Here is a 21,020-nt window from a genome sequence, read left to right as displayed (position 1 = left end):
GTGATCATATCCCTGAATTCTGTTATTAGCCAGAAATGTATTGGCCATTTTTAAATTCATATAGGGTATTGGCATTCACTACCTCCTTAGGCAAGGAGTTCCACAAATGTATTGTTCTTATGGTGAAATTATGTTTTACTTTGTTGGAGGTTAAATCTCCTTTCCTGTAGCCTTCAAGTGTGACCTCTTGTCACAAGCAACTGCCCTAAACAGTGCTTCCACCAACTCTGTATATGGGAAATATTTATATAAAGTAATAATAACACCTCTCAAGTTCCTTTTTTTCTAGGGTAAACAGACCCAAATTGACTAACCTCTCCTTATAGTTTAAATCCTCCATTCCCCTTTATTATTTTTTTGGTCCTTTTCTGAACTTTTTCTAATTCTGCAACGTCTTTAAAATTAGTCCCCAGAACTGCATTCCACACTCAGCCCCTGATATTCAAAGATTCTCCAGCTTGGAGAGAAGTTGTAGTTAGACTTCACAAAGGTTGAACTCACTGAATTTTCAAAAGAAAAAAGGGTGGAACTCTCCAGCAATGCGAGATCTCTCTGTTATGTATGTGAAGCAGAGACAAGCCCAGTGCAATATAGCACTGCATGATAATAGAGGTTTGTTACACTTTGTACATTGTATTTTATATTAATATACATTTCAGATTGGGTCCTTATTGCATTTAAAGGGCCATAATACCCAACTGTTTAAACACTTGAAAGTGATGCAGCATAGCTGTAATAAGCTGACTAGAAAATATCACCTGAACATCTCTATGTAAAAAAGAAAGATATTTTACCTCAAAAGTTCCTCAGTAGCCACCTCCCATTGTAAAGGATTTCTAAGGAGCATTTTTGTGTGTTTGTCCTGGGACATCTGAAGGGACTAGCATCGTGCACTCTCATATTATTTCACCAATCAGGTAAAGGAAGCTTACTATGAAATCTCATGAGAGTTAAGTCAAATCTCATGAGATCACAGTAAGAGTTCATGACCTCAGCACTGCTGATGCTGATTGGCTGCTGTTCATTTCTTCATTTTTTTTAATTTTTTTACCTGCAGCTGAGAGCAGCCAAGTATAACTTTTTACACAGAACTTACTCTGCTGAGCTGAGGAGATTGTGAGGTAAAATATCTTCCTTTTTTACATAGAGATGCTCAGGTGATATTTTCCTGTCAGCTTTTTACAGTTATACTGCATCAGTTTCAAGTGATTTAGCAGATGAGTATTATGTCCCTTTAAGCTTTGCAATTGTAATTTAATACATTTAAATTTTGATCCAGTAGTAATTTTGCACGTTCTGATTATGCTTTGAATGTTTCTGTGTTACTTTAATAATTTAAGATCATATTTTGTATAAAATTACATTGCACTTTGTAAACTGACAGTTTCAGAAAGTGGAAGGGAGAGGGCTGTTCCCTGGGCTTAAAAGGGGAGTTCCCAGGGTATGTCTGACATTCTCTCACAAGTCTTTTGACATTTACTAAGCATTTTGAAGGGATAGTAAACACCAAAAATGTTAATGTTTAAAAAGATAGATAATCCCTTTATTTACCATTCCCCAGTTTTGCATAACCAACACTGTTATAGAAATATACTTTTTATCTCGTTGATAACCTTGTATTTAAGCTTCTGCAGACTGCCTTCTTATGGCAGATCTTTTGACAGACCTGCATTTCAGGCAATTAGTGCCAACTCTTAAATTTACACGTGCGTGAGCACCATATTATCTATATGAAACACATGAACTAATGCCCTCTAGTTGTGAACAACTGTCAAATGCATTGAGATAAGAGGCGGCTTTCAAGGGCTTAGAAATTAGCATATGAGCCTACCTATGTTTAGCTTTCAACTAAGAATACCAAGAGAACAAAGCAAATTTGATGATAACAGTAACATAGAAAGTTGTTTAAAATTACATGCCCTATCTGAATCATGAACATTTAATTTGGACTTTACTATCCCTTTAAACAAGCTGGTCTCATTTATTTGTCTCTCCAGCTGTATGCAGGTGAGGTTTGCTAAAAATTCACAATACACTTATTTTAGCTAACAGAAAAGTAATATATACTAAAATATAGACAGAAACAAGTTAAATTGTAGTGGAAACATTTTAGTTTAATTTGAAATTGATGCAAACTGATCCTTTGGGGCCGATTAATCAAGGGCCGAATGGCCCCTGATGCCCCTGTTTCCGCGCGGAAACAGCAGTTATAAAGCAGCGGTCTTAAGACCGCTGCTCCTTAACTAGTCCGCTGCCTCTGAGGCTGCGGACATCAATCCCCCCCGATCTTATACGATCGGGTTGATTGACACCCCCTGCTCACCAGAACTGCTTGTGCAATGATACGCTGTCAGCATTCAGCGATGTCTGACGGACATGATACGCTACAGTGTATCATGTCTGCCAGACATTGGTAAATCTGCCCCTTTATATCAGCCCCGGGTGTTCTCCAGTTACCTTCTCTCTCCCAATTTTGAATCCCAGAGAGCTTCATTGCTTTCTATGGAAGACGTCTCTCGTCTCTCTGGGATTTCCAGGTTTCTCCTATATTCTTAGAAAATTCAATGAGTTCTGCCCCTGTGAAGTCAACACTATAATCTCTCTCCAAACTAGATTTGATTATCTGACCTATAGAAAATAATGTTTTCTGGGAAACTGAAGCTCACAGTTTTCAGTTTTAATTTAAATAAGACATGCAAAGTGCAATCTAATTTATACAGATACACATATGTACAAAGTATGAGCTAAGTTTAAATGTAATAAAATGTAATCAGTAGTGTAAATAGATATAAAATAGCAGCCACAAAGTGTAAATGCAGCAGAACTGTCATGTCATGCAGTGCTATATTGCACTCGGCTTGTCTCTCCACATACAGAAAAGCAGGGAACGCCCTTTGTAGAAGTAAAGAAAAATCTGCAATTTGAAAATGTCACTAGGGATCTTGCAGTGCTGCAGGATAATTTTAAAATGTCTCACCTGAGCGGAGAGGTTTTGAATATAAGGGCCTCTGAGTTTGTATCAGTGATTTATACAGCAACAGAATTATGCCTTCATCCTTTGCATCAATGTCTTTTTTTATTATGTGCTACTATCTTATTAGCCTTAGAAGCCCCTGCCCTGCATTGTGCACTCGTTCTCAGCTTGTATTCTTTACTCCCATTTAAATAATAAATAGCCTGCATTTTTTACTTCCAGAATATAGAACCTTACATTTACCAGAATTAAATCTCATTTACCATTTACCAGCCCATTCCTCCAATTTTTGTAAATCACTGAACTGACCTAATCACCTTACACAACTTTGTACCATCTGTAAAAATAGAGCTGCTTCTTGATCCTATAGTCATTTAAAAAAAAAAATATTGAAAAAACAGGCCCAGTACACTAGTTACTTTTGTCCAATCTGCGTATGATCTATTTATTACAATAAGCAAACAAATGGCTGTTTATTGCTTCTCATTAGTGCCACGATCAGGTGTATTAGTATAAGAATTAGAACATATTGATTGAATTAGTACATGTAGCTATGATATATACTTTGTTGTTTGTCAGTTTTAATACTAAAATCCAATCTTTCTAGGAGAGAAAAATAATTGAAGACACAGTCATGCCATTAACGGTGTCACCAACCTCATGTGTGCTCTTATATGACTCTGAAAGGATAGGGAATTCTCATTCAGTAACCAAAGAACATGAACAGTCAGCCCAGGAAGACAACAGAGGAACGGTAGGTGTTATATTATGCACTGTCTTAACGGGTAGGAAAGACAAATTAATCTTTCATAATTCAGATAGAACTTGTAGTTTAAAGACTCCCTTAAATTCACTTCTGTTATCAAATTGAATTTGTTCTCTTGGTATCATTCGCTTGACATTGTATGTACATATCCTCAGCAGCAGCAAAGCACTACTGGGAGCTAGCTGGTGATTGGTGGCTACACATATATGCCTATTGTCATTGGCTTACCAGATGTGTACAGCTAGCTCCCAATAGTGCATTGCTGACTTAACTAGGTGTTTACTGTTTTTGCACATAGTTATATGCAGGTAATAAATAGTGCAATAAATTTAATATTCTAACATATTAGACCATTTTTTACAGCATCTTAACAAATCTCTGAGGTCAAATACTTAGAGACATGAAACTCAAACATATTCTTTCATAATTCAAAGCATACAATGTTTAGCAACTGTTTATGTCTGTTATTAAATTTCCTTCATTATCTTGGTATCCTTTGTTGAACAAGCAGCAGTGCACTAATGGGAGCTAGCAGAACACGTCTGGTGAACCAATGACAAGAGACAAATGTGTAGCCACCAATCAGCAGCTAGCAACCTGTAGTGCATTGCTGCTTCTGAGCTTAGCATATGTATATATGCTTTTCCACAAAGCATACCAAGAGAACAAAGCAAATTAGATAAAATTGTTTGCTATATCTGAATTATGAAAGTTTAATTCTGACTTTACTGTCCCTTTAACACTGTGTATTAAGTAATGAGACCGTGTGTGTGGGGGAGTTTTTGTTCAGCATGTTACAAGCACACCTCTAATTTGAGTATTTTTTTTTATCGATTTATTGGAACCAGAATATGTTTTGTTTGCTTGTTTTTAAGGACTACATGGGGGCTACTTGAATGTAATTTACATGTCATTTTTTGTGCAGTAGAATTAAATATCCTATTTTACAATTTTCCTTTGTCACATTTTACACTGATAAAGAAAATTTGTTTCAGCACCGCTGTATAAAAAGGTCTCTTCATTGGGCTGTTTTGTTATGGAGATGACACCCCAATAAAGAGACTTATTGCACTTTATACAGTGCTGAAGCTTTATTGGTATTTTATTTTAGGGTAAGCAGACTCCCCTATGCAATGTGCTTACTGTTTGAATTGGTGAATTTAGTGCTGTCCTATAGCTGTTTGTAGTTTTACACTGATCTCACGCAATGGGGGGTAAGAAGCAGATACTCACAAGGTAGCAGGATGGTTAACACCCTATAAGTCCTGCCCTGCATTGTGCACTCGTTCTTAGCTTGTATTCTTTACTCCCATTTAAATAATAAATAGCCTGCATTTTTTACTTCCAGAATATAGAACCTTACATTTACCAGAATTAAATATTATGCACTGTCTTAACGGGTAGGAAAGACAAATTAATCTTTCATAATTCAGATAAGACATGCAAAGTGCAATCTAATTTATACAGATACACATATATATGTACAAAGTATGAGCTAAGTTTAAATGTAATAAAATGTAATCAGTAGTGTAACTAGATATAAAATAGCAGCCACAAAGTGTAAATGCAGCAGAACTGTCATGTCATGCAGTGCTATATTGCACTCTGCTTGTCTCTCCACATACAGAAAAGCAGGGAACGCCCTTTGTAGAAGTAAAGAAAAATCTGCAATTTGAAAATGTCACTAGAGATCTTGCAGTGCTGCAGGATAATTTTAAAATGTCTCACCTGAGCGGAGAGGTTTTGAATACAAGGGCCTCTGAGTTTGTATCAGTGATTTATACAGCAACAGAATTCTGTCTTTTTTTATTATGTGCTACTATCTTATTAGCCTTAGAAGCCCTTCTTCACCCAGACGGCATCTTCTATCTTCATCCTTCCGATGCGGAGCGGCTCCATCTTCAAGACATCCGGTGCGGAGCTTCCTTTAAATGACGTCATCCAAGATGGCGTCCCTTAGATTCCGATTGACTGATAGAATTCTATCAGCCAATCGGAATTAAGGTTGAAAAAAATCCTATTGGCTGATGCAATCAGCCAATAGGATTGAGCTTGCATTCTATTGGCTGATTTTTTCAACCTTTTTTTTTCTTTTCAAATTGGATTTTTTCAACCTTAATTCCGATTGGCTGATAGAGTTCTATCAGCCAATCGGAATCTAAGGGACGCCATCTTGGATGACGTCATTTAAATGAACCTTTTCAGGGCAATGGGGAGCTTAGGTTTTTTAGTTAGGGTTTTATTTGGGGGGTTGGTTGTGTGGGTGGTGGGTTTTACTGTTGGGGTGGTTTTTTGTATTTTTTTGACAGGTAAAAGAGCTGATTTCTTTGGGGCAATGCCCCGCAAAAGGCCCTTTTAAGGGCTGTTGGTAGTTTAGTTTAGGCTAGGGTTTTTTTATTTTGGGTGGGCTTTTTTTTATTTTGATAGGGCTATTAGATTAGGTGTAATTAATTTAAATATCTTGTAATTTGTTTTTTATTTTCTGTATTTTAGTGTTTGTTTTTTTGTAATTTAGCTAATTGTATTGAATTGAGTTAATTGTATTTAATTTAGGGAATTTATTTAATTGTAGGGTTAGGTTAGGTTTTATTATAAGGCAGGTTAGGTTTTATTTTACAGGCAAGTTTGTATTTATTTTAGCTAGTTAGTTAGTAAATAGTTAATAACTATTTAATAACTATTCTACCTAGTTAAAATAAATACAAACTTGCCTGTAAAATAAAAATAAACCCTAAGCTAGCTACAATGTAACTATTAGTTATATTGTAGCTAGCTTAGGGTTTATATTACAGGTATTTAGTTTTAAATAGGAATTATTTAGTTATTAATAAGTTTTATTTAGATTTATTTTAATTATATTTATGTTAGGCGGTGTTAGGGTTAGGTTTAGGGGTTAATAACTTTAGTATAGTGGCGGCGACGTTGGGGCGTCAGATTAGGGGTAATAAATGTAGGTAGGTGGCGGAAATGTTAGGGGTGGCAAATTAGGGGTTAATAAGTGTAAGATTAGGGGTGTTTAGACTTGGGGTTCATGTTGGGGTGTTAGGTGTAAACATAAATTTTGTTTCCCCATAGGAATCAATGGGGCTGCGTTACTGAGCTTTACGCTGCTTTTTTGCAGGTGTTAGACTTTTTCTCAGCCAGCTCTCCCCATTGATGTCTATGGGGAAATCGTGCATGAGCATGTACAACCAGCTCACCGCTGACTTAAGCAGCGCTGGTATTGGAGTGTGGTATGGAGCACAATTTTGCTCTACGCTCACTTGTTGCCTAATAATGCCGGGTGTAGGAAAACCTCTAATACCAGCGCTGTAGGTAAGTGAGTTGTGAGAATAACGTGCAAGTTAGCAACGCACCCCTCTTACCGCAAAACTGGCCGTTAGTTTGGCTCCTTGAAAACAAATGGAAGATGCATTTCTAGCTGCTTTCAGAATGTCCTCTTTGGCTTGGAACTGTTGGAATATGATAAGGGCATCTCTGGGAGGTAAAGATTCTTTAGGCTTTAGTCATGAGGCTCTGGGGGCAAAATCCATAAGTGTTGGAGAACCTGTATTTTGTCCTCTGGCTCTGTGGAAAGTAGAAAACTCCTGAAGATATGCTTCTATTGAACACTGAGATATACTGACACACATATTTTGCCACCTACTTCTATTTTCAATGTCCTCCAATTTGTCTTAAAGCTGTATTATCACGTTATCCTGAGCACATACATTCTGCTGTAAGGTGGCTATCTCAGATTGGTAAAATTCTCTCTCTTCCTCTAAATATTCCGCACTGTTTCCTATTTAGTTGACTTTTTTCCCGAAGTTCTGAAATCTCATCCTTTATTCACAGTTTCACTTGTGCAATCAGATTGGAGAAATCCGGTTTAGAGGGGATTGATTCTAAGAAAGATTTAGGAACTTGTATAATTTAACGTTATAGAGGTTGCTTCTGGTTCTGGGTGAATAGAGCCTGCATGTTGTGGTGAGTCAGCAGTAAAGGAAGAAGAATTAAAAATATTTTAAATAAGTTATTCACAGAGGCTGAGGGCCCAGTTTTTTTAGGCGAGATGGTAAACTGTATAAGCACTTTAAAGGTACATTAATTAATCTTTTCTAATGAAGATGCGCTGTAACTTACTTTTTTATCTAGCCATGCCATTCTAATACCCCACGCTCTGGCCGCCCTCTTCAAAGCTCCTATTTTTTGTGAGCTAACGGTTTGAACTGTTTTCTATAATTGGTGGTCAAGACGTATGGCAATTTTTTTGTAGCTAGAGCACCAATTAGAGAACAAAAAAATTACAGCGCATCTTCATTAGAATTGATCAATTAAAGTCCCTCTAAAATATCGCTTATATTCCGGACCTGATGATAAAACATGTACAGTTTAAAATCACTTATAGAATGAAGTAGAGTCTTTAATAATCACATATGTGCAAAATTGGTGACGTTGCCAAAAAATACTGTTTATTGGGTAGCATCCACAATGTAAACATTGTATAATAAGAGAGAACACTGGAGATGTATACTTGTCAGGGTAGTGATAGAGATGTTTTATGCAAAATTCCAAAATAACACTAAAGTCACTGTAATTTAATCCAGGGCACTAACTGGAATTTACACAGCACGCACCATTTATTTTAGTGCAGAGTGAGTTATAAGCCCACGGCTAGAGGACCATAGCCAGGTAAATGCTCAGATCAGTAAAAAGTCCAGAGAAACTATAAAAAAAAATATATTGCAGGTAGCATCAGTGTTTATATTTGATTCTAAGGCATATGGCTTGAAGCCCTACAATTAACCCCACATACTTGCCCATCAGCTCCCGTGCTTAGAAGCCTAGCCTGCCTTGTGGTCACTGTGGAACCCTAGTGTGTGAAGCTAAGGAGTGCTCAAGAGGAAATACTGGTGTGCAATTATTTGTTGTGCGTGCATTAGGGAAGTCATTTTTCATCTGAAAATGTTTATATTTTTATTAATACAAATAGTTGCCTTCAAGGGACGTTAAATGTGACATTTAATCTCACTGTAATTTTTTTTAGCACAATAAAAATGTTGCAATATACTGTACATTCGTTATTTATTTTGCTTGGTATTTAATTCCATTCTGTCCAAAGAGGCTGGTGTGCCTACATAATACTTAAATATGGTGAAAATTAGCTGATCCTGTAACATTCTACTCCGTAATTGGTTAGCTCAGCGCACCAGTTCATTTACATTTTTTCCTAATTGGCCACAAAAAGGATACCAGCAACCTGGATTCCGCCAGGCTTTTCAAGTGTCCCTGAAATGCTTTTGTTTGGCAAAGCTTTGTAAAATGTGCTAACAAAATGACAGTTAAAATATTTATTTTGTAATGCAGCATTTAATTAGTGAAATATGCAATGTCCTTTTTTAGTATGCACAAGATATTTGTATTAATGCCTTTTGTTTTATTTCCTGTAGGAGCAGTCTGCATTGTGGGCACAAGAGGGAGCACATTGTGTATCAGAAGAGCAATTAAAGGGAAAATTGAAGTATGTATTTCTAAAACCATTGTCACATTAACAGGATGTCACTGACATAACCTATGTCTTTTTGTGCCATGGATACGGCTAATTATGCATGTGCTTATGTAATTATGCATATGAAGTGTAAATAAATTATATAGATAATCTTTAAGGTCAATTATTTATTTTAATAGTTTATTCATCAAGGAAGCTTCACTTTCAAGATAATAGAGTATATGCCAACCACATGCAGTGTTATAAGGACAACCCAACACAGGCACCCGTAGACACGCGCATCCATGCGCACGCAAACAGGCACCCGTAGACACGCCCATCCATGCGCACGCAAACAGGCACCCGTAGACACGCCCATCCATGCGCACGTAAACAGGCACCCATAGACGCGCCCATCCATGGGCACGCAAACAGGCACCCATAGACGCGCCCATCCATGCGCACGCAAACAGGCACCCATAGACGCGCCCATCCATGCGCACGCAAACAGGCACCCATAGACGTGCCCATCCATGCGCATGCAAACAGGCACCCGTAAACACGCCCATCCATGTGCACCCGTAGACACGCCCATCTACACGCACGTACATGATGTGCCCCAACTAATATTTCATCCTTTACAATTAAAGGGACATTAAACACTAAATAAATCTTAGACAGAACGAAGCATTCAAAGAAAAGATTAGTCTAAGAATAACATGTAGATGGATTTTTATAAGTTTAAAGGGACAGTCAACACCAGAAAAAAAAGATAATCCCTTTATTACCCATTCCCCAGTTTTGCATAACCAACACTGTTCTAGAAATACACTTTTTACCTCTGTTATTACCTTGTATCTAAGCCTCTGCAAACTGCCTCCTTAATTCAGTTCTTTTGACAGACTTGCATTTTAGCCAATCAGTGCTCACTTAAGGGTAACTTTACGTACATGAGCTCACTATATGAAACACATGAACTAATGCCCTCTAGTGTTCAAAATGCATTCAGATTAGAGGCAGTCTTAAAGGTCTAAGAAGTTAGCATATGAACCTCCTAGAATTAGCTTTCAACTAAGAATAACAAGAGAACAAAGGAAAATTGGTGATAAAAGTAAAGTTGTTTAAAATTACATTCCCTATTTAAATCATGAAAGTGTTTTTTGGACTTTACTGTCCCTTTTAATTAGTTGTTTAAATATTCACAAAATAAGTGTAAAGTGTTAGTGTCTATAAAGCAATTGGTGCTGCCATGTTGTAACTTAGGTTTCTTTCTCTGCTAAGGCCAATTAGAGACAGTTATAAATAAGTCATTAGGGTGTGCTGTCAAAGGTTCTACACTTCCACTAATAACATAAACTGCAAAGCACACGGTTGTCAGAATCAAATTACAGTAAAAGGGGACAAAATAAATAACAAAAGTATATTGCATTTTTTATATATATATATATATATATATATATATATATATATATATATATATATATATATATATGTTTATCATTTTATATTACCATCTCCAAGTGTTTAACGTCTTTCTGTTCCCAAGGTATCTAGACTTGCCCCTGAGGTATACCTCACGTATTAAGCCCTTCTGCTCTATCCATTTGGTCTTAGACCTAGGTAGCATTTCCCTCACTGCCAAAGCTGGATATAATAGAGCAGATGTAGTACTCATGTCATATGTCAAAATAAAATTAGTAAAACATCAATAATGAATAACAAGCAACATTGTTGTACAGCAATACTATTTCTATCAACTGATTTTTTTTAATGCTGATTAATACATTACAAATTACAATGTCTGATCCATTTGCTGTTTACAGTGCAATGTGAAGTTTTAAAAACTTTCATTTTTAGCCTTGTCATTTTAGTGAGTTGCAAGATCACACAGTAATATTATTGTGGTAATATCTCAAGCATGGGACAAGTTTGTTCACATTTAACAGTTTTTAGAGATTGGGAACTTTTTGATGTCTATTTGATCAGTGAAAGAATTGTTTTTGCGTTACAATAGTAAAACCACTTTGCAAAGTTTTATTTTACAAAACAGTAGTAGTATTTTGTATAATTGTATATTTCCTACTTGTATGCAAATGTATTTTAGGATTTGTATATCACACTCATACCTAAGGATGCGATTTCACTTTTTTTTTTCCTTTTAAACAGTGTCAGTACGGTGGAAGTGGATTCTGTAATGAGGGTTAAGGAAAGTGAACCAGCAAATGTTTCATCAATGAAAGAATACAGCACTCCCAACAGATTAACCTTGCAATTAGGTGAGTCATGTAACACTGTAGTCAAGCATTTTCTACCCTGCATATGATAGAGTAGCATTCATCCTTGTCAACAATGTTTTATGGGTTAAACAATATTAGGTCAACATTGTTTAAATTTAAAGGGATAGGAAAGTCAAAATTAAACTTGCCCGATTCAGATAGAGCAGGTCATTTTTAAGACACTTTTAAATTCACTTCTATTTTCAAATGTGCTGGGAGCTGCTGCTAATTGGTGCCTGCACACATTTGTCTCTTGGGATTGGCTAAATAGATATTTTCAGCTTCCTCTCAGTAGTGCAATGCTGTCCCTTCAGCAATGGATAACAAGAGAATGAAGAAAATTTGATATAAGAATTAAATTGGAAAGCTGTTTAAAATTGCATTTTCTAACTGAACCATAAAATAAATTTTGGGGGTTTACTATCCCTTTAAATTAAAACTAACACTGCAGTATTAGTTTTATACTGGCTGATAAGGTCAACTGCCCCTGCTTGACTGGCTGAGAGGAACACACCTTTCTGTATGACAAGAAAATAGATTTTTCAGGGAAAAAAACTATTAAAAAAGCCCTTTTACCCAAAATAAAGACTACAAGGTTATTTTAAGGTCATGTTATTAAAGTTATTTCTCCTGTTAAGTGTGGTCAGTCCACGGGTCATCATTACTTCTGGGATATTAACTCCTCCCCAACAGGAAGTGCAAGAGGATCACCCAGCAGAGCTGCTACATAGCTCCTCCCCTCTACGTCACACCCAGTCATTCTCTTGCACCCAACTAATAGATAGGATGTGTGAGAGGACTGTGGTGATTTTACTTAGTTTTTATGACTTCAATCAAAAGTTTGTTATTTTAAAACAGCACCGGAGTGTGTTGTTCATCCTCAGGGAGAATTTGAAGAAGAATCTACCTGAGTTTCTATATGATTTTAACCGGAGTAGTTAAGATCATGTTGCTGTTCTCGGCCATCTGAGGGGTGAGGTATACTTCAGATCAGGGGACAGCGGGCAGGTTCACCTGCAAAGAGGTATGTAGCAGCTTATTATTTTCTGAGAATGGAATTGACTAGAAAATACTGCAAATACCTATATAAAGTAAGTTCAGCCTTAAATGCAGTAGTAGCAACTGGTATCAGGCTGTCATGTATGTATATTTTCACTTCAGTATTCTGGGGAATGGCACTTCACTGGAATGATACTGTATGAATAAAACCTTAGCCTATATTGCAGTGAGAACGGCTAGCAGCAGGTTTTCTGTGACAATTTATTTATTTGAAGTTAAACGTTTTGCTGGCATGTTAAATCGTTTAATTTTCTTAGGTACTGGGTGAAAAAATTGTGTTGGGCACTAATTATCCACTTGGCGGGCATTTTATTTAATTTATGACAGTTTACTGATCTCCCTCACTGTTGTGTGTGAGGGGGAGGGGCTTAATTTGGCGCTTTTACTACGCATCAGGAATTCAGTCACAAGTCTGTTTTTCTTCCCTGCATGATCCGGTTCGTCTCTACAGAGCTCAAGGGTCTTCAAAAGTTATTTTGAGGGAGGTAATCACTCACAGCAGACCTGTGAGATAGTGCTTTGACTGTGATAAAAAAACGTTATATCTGTACTTTTTTTTCTGCTATTTAAGGGTTAGTTATCCATGCTTATGGGGGCAATCCTTTGCTAAGTTTGTATTTTTACCGGAAAAAATTTGATTATAGTTTATTACTCAACTGTCATAACTTTCTGTGCTTCTTAAAGGCACAGTACGTTTTTTCATACTATTGAAAATTAAGTTGAAAAGTATTTCCAAGTTGCTGGTTTATTTGCTAGTGTGTTTAACATGTCTGACTCAGAGGAATATCTCTGTGCTATATGTGCTAAAGCCAAAGTGGAGCCCAATAGAAATTTATGTACTAATTGCATTGATGCTACTTTAAATAAAAGTCAATCTGTACAAATTGAACATTATTCACCAGACAACGAGAGGAAAGTTATGCCGACTAACTCCCCTCACGTGTCAGTACCTGCATCTCCCGCTCGGGATATGGTAACGCCGAGTACTTCAGGGCGGCCATTACAAATCACATTGCAGGACATGGCTAATGTTATGACTGAAGTTTTGTCTAAATTACCAGAACTTAGAGGGAAGCGTGACCACTCTGGGGTGAGAACAGAGTGCGCTGATAATACTAGGGCCATGTCAGATACTGGGTCACAGTATGCGGAACATGAGGACGGAGAGCTTCAATCTGCAGGTGACGGTTCTGATCCCAATAGAGTGGACTCAGACATTTCTAATTTTAAGTTTAAGCTTGAAAACCTCCGCGTTCTATTAGGGGAGGTATTAGCGGCTCTGAATGATTGTAACACCGTTGCAATCCCAGAGAAATTATGTAGGCTGGATAGATACTATGCGGTACCGGCGAGTACTGACGTATTTCCTATACCTAAGAGGCTTACAGAGATAATTACTAAGGAGTGGGATAGGCCCGGTGTACTCTTTTCCCCCCCTCCTGTATTTAGAAAGATGTTCCCAATAGACGCCACCACACGGGACTTATGGCAGACGATCCCTAAGGTGGAGGGAGCGGTTTCTACTCTGGCTAAGCGTACCACTATCCCGGTGGAGGATAGCTGTGCTTTTTCAGATCCAATGGATAAAAAATTAGAGGGTTACCTTAAGAAAATGTTTGTTCAACAAGGTTTTATATTGCAACCCCTTGCATGTATTGCGTCTGTCACGGCCGCGGCCACTTTTTGGTCTGAGTCCCTGGAAGAGACTCTTGACTCAATTACTATCGAAGAGATTTCAAACAGGCTTAAAACACTTAAGCTAGCTAATTCATTTGTTTCAGATGCCGTAGTACATTTAACTAAACTTACGGCTAAGAATTCCGGATTCGCCATTCAGGCACGCAGAGCACTGTGGCTAAAATCCTGGTCAGCTGACGTTACTTCTAAGTCTAAATTACTTAACATACCTTTCAAAGGGCAGACCTTATTCGGGCCCGGTTTGAAAGAAATTATCGCTGACATTACAGGAGGTAAGGGCCATGCCCTGCCTCAGGACAGAGCCAAACCTAGGGCTAGACAGTCTAATTTTCGTTCCTTTCGTAATTTCAAGGCAGGAGCAGCATCAACTTCCTCTGCACCAAAACAGGAAGGAGCTGTTGCTCGTTACAGACAAGGCTGGAGACCTAACCAGTCCTGGAACAAGGGCAAGCAGTCCAGAAAACCTGCTGCTGCCCCTAAGACAGCATGAATTGAGGGCCCCCGATCCGGGAACGGATCTAGTGGGGGGCAGACTTTCTCTCTTCGCCCAGGCTTGGGCAAGAGATGTCCAGGATCCCTGGGCGCTAGAGATCATATCTCAGGGATATCTTCTGGACTTCAAATCCTCTCCCCCAAAGGGGAGATTCCATCTGTCAAGGTTGTCAACAAACCAAATAAAGAAGGAGGCGTTTCTACGCTGCGTACAAGATCTGTTACTAATGGGAGTGATCCATCCGGTTCCGCGGTCGGAACACGGACAGGGATTTTACTCAAATCTGTTTGTGGTTTCCAAGAAAGAAGGAACCTTCAGACCAATTCTGGATTTAAAGATCCTAAACAAATTCCTAAGAGTTCCATCGTTCAAAATGGAAACTATTCGGACAATTCTACCCATGATCCAAAAGGGTCAGTACATGACCACAGTGGATTTAAAGGATGCTTACCTTCACATACCGATTCACAAAGATCATCACCGGTACCTAAGGTTTGCCTTCCTAGACAGGCATTACCAGTTTGTAGCTCTTCCATTCGGGTTGGCTACGGCTCCAAGAATCTTCACAAAGGTTCTGGGGGCTCTTCTGGCGGTGCTAAGACCGCGAGGAATTTCGGTAGCTCCATACCTAGACGACATTCTGATACAAGCTTCAAGCTTTCAAACTGCCAAGTCTCATACAGAGTTAGTACTGGCATTTCTAAGATTGCATGGGTGGAAGGTAAACGAAAAGAAGAGTTCTCTTTTTCCACTCACAAGAGTTCCTTTCTTGGGGACTCTTATAGACTCTGTAGAAATGAAGATCTACCTGACAGAAGACAGGTTAACAAAACTTCAAAACGCTTGCCGTGTCCTTCATTCCATTCAACACCCGTCAGTGGCTCAATGCATGGAGGTGATCGGCTTAATGGTAGCGGCAATGGACATAGTACCTTTTGCACGCCTACACCTCAGACCGCTGCAATTGTGCATGCTAAGTCAGTGGAATGGGGATTACTCAGATTTGTCCCCTACTCTGAATCTGGATCAAGAGACCAGAAATTCTCTTCTATGGTGGCTTTCTCGACCACATCTGTCCAGGGGGATGCCATTCAGCAGGCCAGATTGGACGATTGTAACAACAGACGCCAGCCTGCTAGGTTGGGGCGCTGTCTGGAATTCCCTGAAGGCTCAGGGATCTTGGACTCAGGAGGAGAGTCTCCTGCAAATAAACATTCTGGAATTGAGAGCAGTTCTCAATGCCCTTCTAGCTTGGCCCCAGTTAACAACGCGGGGGTTCATCAGGTTCCAGTCGGACAACATCACGACTGTAGCTTACATCAACCATCAAGGAGGGACAAGAAGCTCCCTAGCGATGATGGAAGTATCAAAGATAATTCGCTGGGCAGAGTCTCACTCTTGCCACCTATCAGCGATCCACATTCCGGGAGTGGAGAACTGGGAGGCGGATTTCCTAAGTCGTCAGACTTTTCATCCGGGGGAGTGGGAACTTCATCCGGAAGTCTTTGCCCAAATACTTCAACGTTGGGGCAAACCAGAAATAGATCTCATGGCGTCTCGACAGAACCCCAAGCTTCCTCGTTATGGGTCCACATCCAGGGATCCGGGAGCGGCCCTGGTGGATGCTTTGACAGCACCTTGGACCTTCGGGAAGGCTTATGTGTTTCCACCCTTCCCGATGCTTCCTCGATTGATTGCCAGGATCAAACAGGAGAAAGCATCAGTGATTCTTATAGCGCCTGCGTGGCCACGCAGGACCTGGTATGCAGATCTAGTGGACATGTCATCCTGTCCACCTTGGGCTCTGCCTCTGAGACAGGACCTTCTGATTCAGGGCCCCTTCAAACATCAAAATCTAATTTCTCTGAAGCTGACTGCCTGGAAATTGAACGCTTGATTTTATCAAAACGTGGATTTTCAGAGTCAGTAATTGATACCTTAATACAGGCTAGGAAGCCTGTTACCAGAAAGATTTACCATAAAATATGGCGTAAATACCTATATTGGTGTGAATCCAAAGGTTACTCTTGGAGTAAGGTTAGGATTCCTAGGATATTGTCTTTTCTACAAGAAGGTTTAGAAAAGGGTTTATCCGCTAGTTCCTTAAAGGGACAGATCTCAGCTCTGTCCATTCTGTTACACAAACGTCTGTCAGAAGTTCCAGACGTTCAGGCTTTTTGTCAGGCTTTGGCCAGGATTAAGCCTGTGTTTAAAACTGTTGCTCCGCCATGGAGTTTAAACCTAGTTCTTAACGTTTTACAGGGAGTTCCGTTTGAACCCCTCCATTCCATTGATATAAAGTTGTTATCTTGGAAAGTTCTGTTTTTAATGGCTATTTCCTCGGCTCGTAGAGTCTCTGAGTTATCAGCCTTACATTGTGATTCCCCTTATCTGATTTTTCATTCGGATAAGGTAGTTCTGCGTACTAAACCTGGGTTCTTACCTAAGGTAGTCACTAACAGGAATATCAATTAAGAGATTGTTGTTCCATCCTTGTGTCCAAATCCTTCTTCAAAGAAGGAATTCCTTCTGCACAATCTGGATGTAGTTCGCGCCCTAAAATTCTATTTACAGGCAACTAAAGACTTTCGACAAACGTCTTCCCTGTTTGTCGTTTATTCTGGTCAGAGGAGAGGTCAAAAAGCTTCTGCTACCTCTCTCTCTTTTTGGCTTCGTAGCATAATACGTTTAGCTTATGAGACTGCTGGACAGCAGCCTCCTGAAAGAATTACAGCTCATTCCACTAGAGCTGTGGCTTCCACTTGGGCCTTTAAGAATGAGGCCTCTGTTGAACAGATTTGCAAGGCTGCAACTTGGTCTTCGCTTCATACTTTTTCCAAATTTTACAAATTTGACACTTTTGCTTCTTCGGAGGCTATTTTTGGGAGAAAGGTTCTTCAGGCAGTGGTTCCTTCTGTATAAAGATCCTGCCTGTCACTCCCGTCATCCGTGTACTTTTGCTTTGGTATTGGTATCCCAGAAGTAATGATGACCCGTGGACTGACCACACTTAACAGGAGAAAACATAATTTATGCTTACCTGATAAATTCCTTTCTCCTGTAGTGTGGTCAGTCCACGGCCCGCCCTGTTTTTTATGGCAGGTCTAAATTTTTAAATTATACTCCAGTCACCACTGCACCCTTTAGCTTCTCCTTTCTCGTTGGTTCTTGGTCGAATGACTGGGTGTGACGTAGAGGGGAGAAGCTATGTAGCAGCTCTGCTGGGTGATCCTCTTGCACTTCCTGTTGGGGAGGAGTTAATATCCCAGAAGTAATGATGACCCGTGGACTGACCACACTACAGGAGAAAGGAATTTATCAGGTAAGCATAAATTATGTTTTTTCTTTCATGTAATTGGCAAGAGTCCATGAGCTAGTGACGTGTGGGATATACAATCCTACCTACCAGGAGGGGCAAAGTTTCCCAAACCTCAAAATGCCTATAAATACACCCCTCACCACACCCACAATTCAGTTTTACAAACTTTGCCTCCTATGGAGGTGGTGAAGTAAGTTTGTGCTTGATTTTTATGATTTCTTCTATGATAAGCGCTTCTAAGCATTCTGAAGCCCGATTCCTCTCAGAGTACAGTGTTTATCGGAGGGATGTGAAGAGAGTATCGCCAGTTTAATTTTATGGTTTTCTTCGCGGGAAAGCTTTTCAAGTTTTCTTTATCGGTCGTAGGGATTCATCTCCTACCTCCCTTTTCAGATCGACAATGTACACTTATATACCATTACCTCTGCTGATAGCTTTCAGTACTGGTTTGGCTATCTGCTATATGTGGTTGGGTGTCTTTCGGTAAGTATGTATCATTATTTTAAGACACTCTCGGCTATGGTTTGGTGCTTTATGTATTAATATAAAGTTTTAAATATATGTATTTTACTTATATTTGCCATGAGTTAGGTCTATGTGTATTTCCCTTTGCAGTCCAGCAGTTTCGTTATGGGAATCATGTTTAGGAAGCTTGTCTTACCCTGGGTAAAGTCTTTTTTTCCAATTGCTGGAAAATTAGGCTCATGAGGGTGCAAAATGCTGTTATTTATTGCGTCATTCTTGGCGCGAGAATTTTTTTGGGCGCGAATGTGCGTCTGTCATGATGCAAGTTCTTCATTTCCTGCATCTTAGTTGACGCTAGGTTGTTTGGCGCGAAATTGTGTTTGTTATGACGCAAGTTGCGTCATTTCCAGATGTTTGTTGGTGCCCAAAAAATTTTCAACGTCTTTTTGCGTTGTTCATCATACTTGGCACCAAAAAAAATTGTTTTATTTTACCTCACTTCCTATATGCTCCTTGCCTTCTTTATGCTCAGAGGGCTATGTTATTTGTTTTGTTTTTTGCCAATTTTAGCATTTGCATTTTTTTCCCATTCCTGAAACTGCTATATGTGGAAATAAGATATTTCTGTTTGTTATTTTTCTTTTTTTACATTTTACAAGATGTCTCAATCTGATCCTGTCTCAGAAGCTGCTGTAGGAACCATGCTGCCTGAACACAGTTCTACCAAAGCTAATTGTATCTGTTGTAAGCTAGTGGAGATTATATCTCCAGCTGTAGTATGTAACAGCTGTCATGATAAGCTTTTGCATGCAGAAAAGGTTTCTATTAGTGCTAGTACAGTATCGGTTGTTCCTTCAACATCTAAAGTACATGATATCCCTGTTGATATGAAAAATTATATTGGTGATGCGATACAGAAGGCTATGGCTGCTATACTGACTTCAAATAAACCTAAAAGGTCTTTTAAAACTTCTCATAATACTGATGAAATTTGTAATGACCGGCAATATACTGATATATCCTCCTCTGATGAGGATCTCTCTAACTCAGAAGATCCTACTTCAGACATTGACACTGATAAATCATCTTATCTTTTTAAGATTTAGTATATTCGTTCTTTGTTAAAAGAAGTGTTAATAACTTTGGATATTGAGGTGTCTGGTCCTCTTGATCAGTGTTCCCTCTAAGGCCAGTTTTGTGTGCAGCCCAGCAGTGAAACAGTTAACAAGAGAACCATACCTTGCCATCTGCATTGTGCAGTGTTTGCTAATTGCAGGGTTTGGTTACCTAATTAACTGTTTCACTGCTGGGCCGCACACAAAACTGGCCTTAGAGGGAACACTGCTCTTGATAATAAATCCAGTAAACGTTTAAATTCTGTTTATAAACCTCCTGTGACTACTCCTAAGGTTTTTCCTGATGCTATTTCTGATGTGATTGCTAAGGAATGGTCTAAGCCTTGTACTTCTTTTGTTCCTTCTTAAAGGTTTAAAAAGTTGTATCCTTTGCCAGTGGCTAAATTAGAGTTTTGGGAAAAAGTCCCTAAGGTTGATGGGGCTATTTCTGCTCTTGCTAAATGTACTACTATTCCTATGGAAGATAGTACCTCTTTTAAGGATCCTTTAGATAGGAAGAGTGAATCTTATCTAAGGAAAGCTTATTTGCATTCTGGCTATATGCTCAGACCTGCCATTTCTATGGCTGATATTGAGGCTGCATCAACTTTTTGGTTGGATAGCTTAGCACAACTGGGAAAAAGACTCTGATTTGCATAGCATTGTTCGTTTACTTCAACGTGCTAATCATTTTATCTGTCATGCTATTTTTGATATTATCAAGATTAATGTTAAATCTATGTCTTTGGCTATTTTAGCTAGAAGGGCTTTATGGCTCAAATCATGGAATGCTGACATGGTATCTAAATCATTCCAGGGTAATAATTTGTTTGGTTCCTAGTTGGATTCAATTATTTCCACTATTACTGGGGGGAAGGGAGTTTTTTTGCCTCAAGATAAAGTCTAAAGGCAAATCTAAAGCTTCTAATCGGTTTTGTTCCTTTCGTCAGAATAGAGAACAGAGAACCACCCCTTCCCCTAAAGACTCTGGTTCCAATTGGAAGCCATCCTCGAGTTGGAATAAATCCAAGCCTTACAAGAAACCAAGCCAGCCCCCAAGACTGCATGATGGTGCGGCCCTCAATCCAGTTCTGCTGGTGGGGGGCAGATTGAAATTATTTCAAGACGTTTGGGCAGGTTCCATTCAGAATTATTGGATTCAGAATATTGTCTCCCAGGGGTATCGAATAGGTTTCAGAATAAGACCTCCTGTGAGAAGATTTTTTTCTCTCACATTCCAACAAATCCTGTGAAAGCTCAGGCTTTTCTGAAATGTGTTTCAGATCTAGAGCTTTCAGGAGTGATTGTACCAGTTCCAATTCTGGAACAGGGTCTGGGTTTTTATTCAAATCTATTCATTGTCCCGAAGAAGGAAAATTCTTTCAGAC

The 21,020-nt window shown here is 38.9% G+C and overlaps 1 protein-coding gene across 7 annotated transcripts in view; it reads left to right on the top strand.

Moving 5' to 3' along the window:
• LIMCH1 (LIM and calponin homology domains 1) overlaps positions 1 to 21,020 on the top strand; it is a 655,781-nt gene that overhangs the window by 601,492 nt on the left and 33,269 nt on the right. For 6 of the 7 annotated variants that reach the window (XM_053704012.1, XM_053704013.1, XM_053704015.1 and 3 more), the window contains 3 exons: positions 3,582 to 3,728; positions 9,170 to 9,240; positions 11,374 to 11,483. In XM_053704012.1, coding sequence (XP_053559987.1) covers positions 3,582 to 3,728; positions 9,170 to 9,240; positions 11,374 to 11,483 — 328 coding nt within the window. The remainder of the gene's footprint in view (positions 1 to 3,581; positions 3,729 to 9,169; positions 9,241 to 11,373; positions 11,484 to 21,020) is intronic. The other variant, XM_053704014.1, reaches the window with a different exon arrangement.

This window comes from Bombina bombina, chromosome 2 (assembly GCF_027579735.1).
Source record: "Bombina bombina isolate aBomBom1 chromosome 2, aBomBom1.pri, whole genome shotgun sequence".
NCBI classification, from domain to species: domain Eukaryota; kingdom Metazoa; phylum Chordata; class Amphibia; order Anura; family Bombinatoridae; genus Bombina; species Bombina bombina.
The sequence above is the reverse complement of the archived record's forward strand: the minus strand, read 5'-3'. Positions and strand labels throughout refer to the sequence as shown.